This window comes from Phalaenopsis equestris, unplaced genomic scaffold, assembly GCF_001263595.1.
Source record: "Phalaenopsis equestris unplaced genomic scaffold, ASM126359v1 Scaffold000002, whole genome shotgun sequence".
In the NCBI taxonomy this organism is placed as follows: Eukaryota; Viridiplantae; Streptophyta; class Magnoliopsida; order Asparagales; family Orchidaceae; genus Phalaenopsis; species Phalaenopsis equestris.
Genome location: NW_018164444.1, coordinates 17,544,249 through 17,545,319, shown reverse-complemented (window position 1 = coordinate 17,545,319; position 1,071 = coordinate 17,544,249). Strand labels below are relative to the sequence as shown.

The following is a 1,071-nucleotide window of genomic DNA, read 5'->3' as shown; positions in this document are numbered from 1 at the left end:
CCCCCCCCCCCCCCCCCCCCCCCCCCCGGAGCACTGACATCAGTGCCTGGGGAAGCTAAAAATACAATTTTGTTCGCAAGAGAAGCTTCCAACACCACTTCCATCTCCACTCCTCTCCGAAACACCGAGTTGCGCTTTCAAAAACTTGAGATAATTAGCAGCCTCATCAAGCATGGAGGCAGTGTCCATCTTCCTCCCTCCAGGAACCAATCTCTGCAACACCCTCAACCTCTCGCTGATCCTCTCCCTCCTCTGTCTCGCCGCCATGGTTTGCGGGTCGTTCGATATCCTCACGTTCTTCCTCTTTGGCTTCTCCACCATCCCCTGCTCCTCCGCCCCCAACATCACCGGCATCAATGCTGCAGCACTGTATATCATTTCCTTCACTCGAGCTATCGCCTCCCTGTCGACCTCCTCGCCTTCTTCTTGCTGGAAAGCAATGTTTGTCTGCTCGGGATGACAGTCCTCCACTTTCGATTTCTTCGACTTTAATGGATTACAATAATCTTGATCTCTTCTCCTCATCACAGTTTTAAAGTTTGAATCTTTGTTCTGATTGCTGAAAGTTACAATGTTTCTGATGAGTTGCCGGTTTTCTGAACTGCAACTGATCGGAGGAAGAAGAAGCTGCTGATGATCAGATGCAAAAAATTCTTCTTTCTGATGTGAAAAATCTGGATCTGTTTCTCTGTAGCTTTCGTTCATCTCATGCGCCCAGATGAGTAGAGCTTCATCCATGATCTCAGCTTTGTAAGCTCTCTCTTGCAATTGTTCTTGTAGATTATCATAGCAACCATTGAAATTTAAATTATCCATCATCTGGTAGGCTGTGAAATGACCTTTAAGAAGCTGAATAGTGCTGATGTGGAAAAATTAGTGAAATCACATATCAGATGAACATAAATTCATCAAAAACACAGAAAAAAAAAAAAAAGCTGATGAAACTTACTTTTGATTACTTATGGCTAAATATACTCAGAACTTCAAATGAATTCTGCCATGAGGAGAGAGTGAGCTTGTTGTTATCCAAGAAAAGAGCACTATATATAGCCAAAAAAAGAGGAAATTATA

At 43.7% G+C, this 1,071-nt stretch overlaps 1 protein-coding gene across 1 annotated transcript; it reads right to left on the bottom strand.

The window, feature by feature from the left end:
• Positions 1-25: 25 nt before the first annotated feature.
• LOC110038867 (transcription factor HEC2-like) lies at positions 26-1,030 on the bottom strand. The gene is made up of 2 exons (XM_020743790.1): positions 950-1,030; positions 26-859 (listed from the first exon to the last, which is right to left on the bottom strand). The coding sequence occupies exon 2, from the start codon at positions 817-819 to the stop codon at positions 40-42; it is 780 nt and encodes a 259-aa protein (XP_020599449.1). The 5' UTR covers positions 820-859; positions 950-1,030; the 3' UTR covers positions 26-39.
• Between the last annotated feature and the right edge of the window lie 41 nt (positions 1,031-1,071).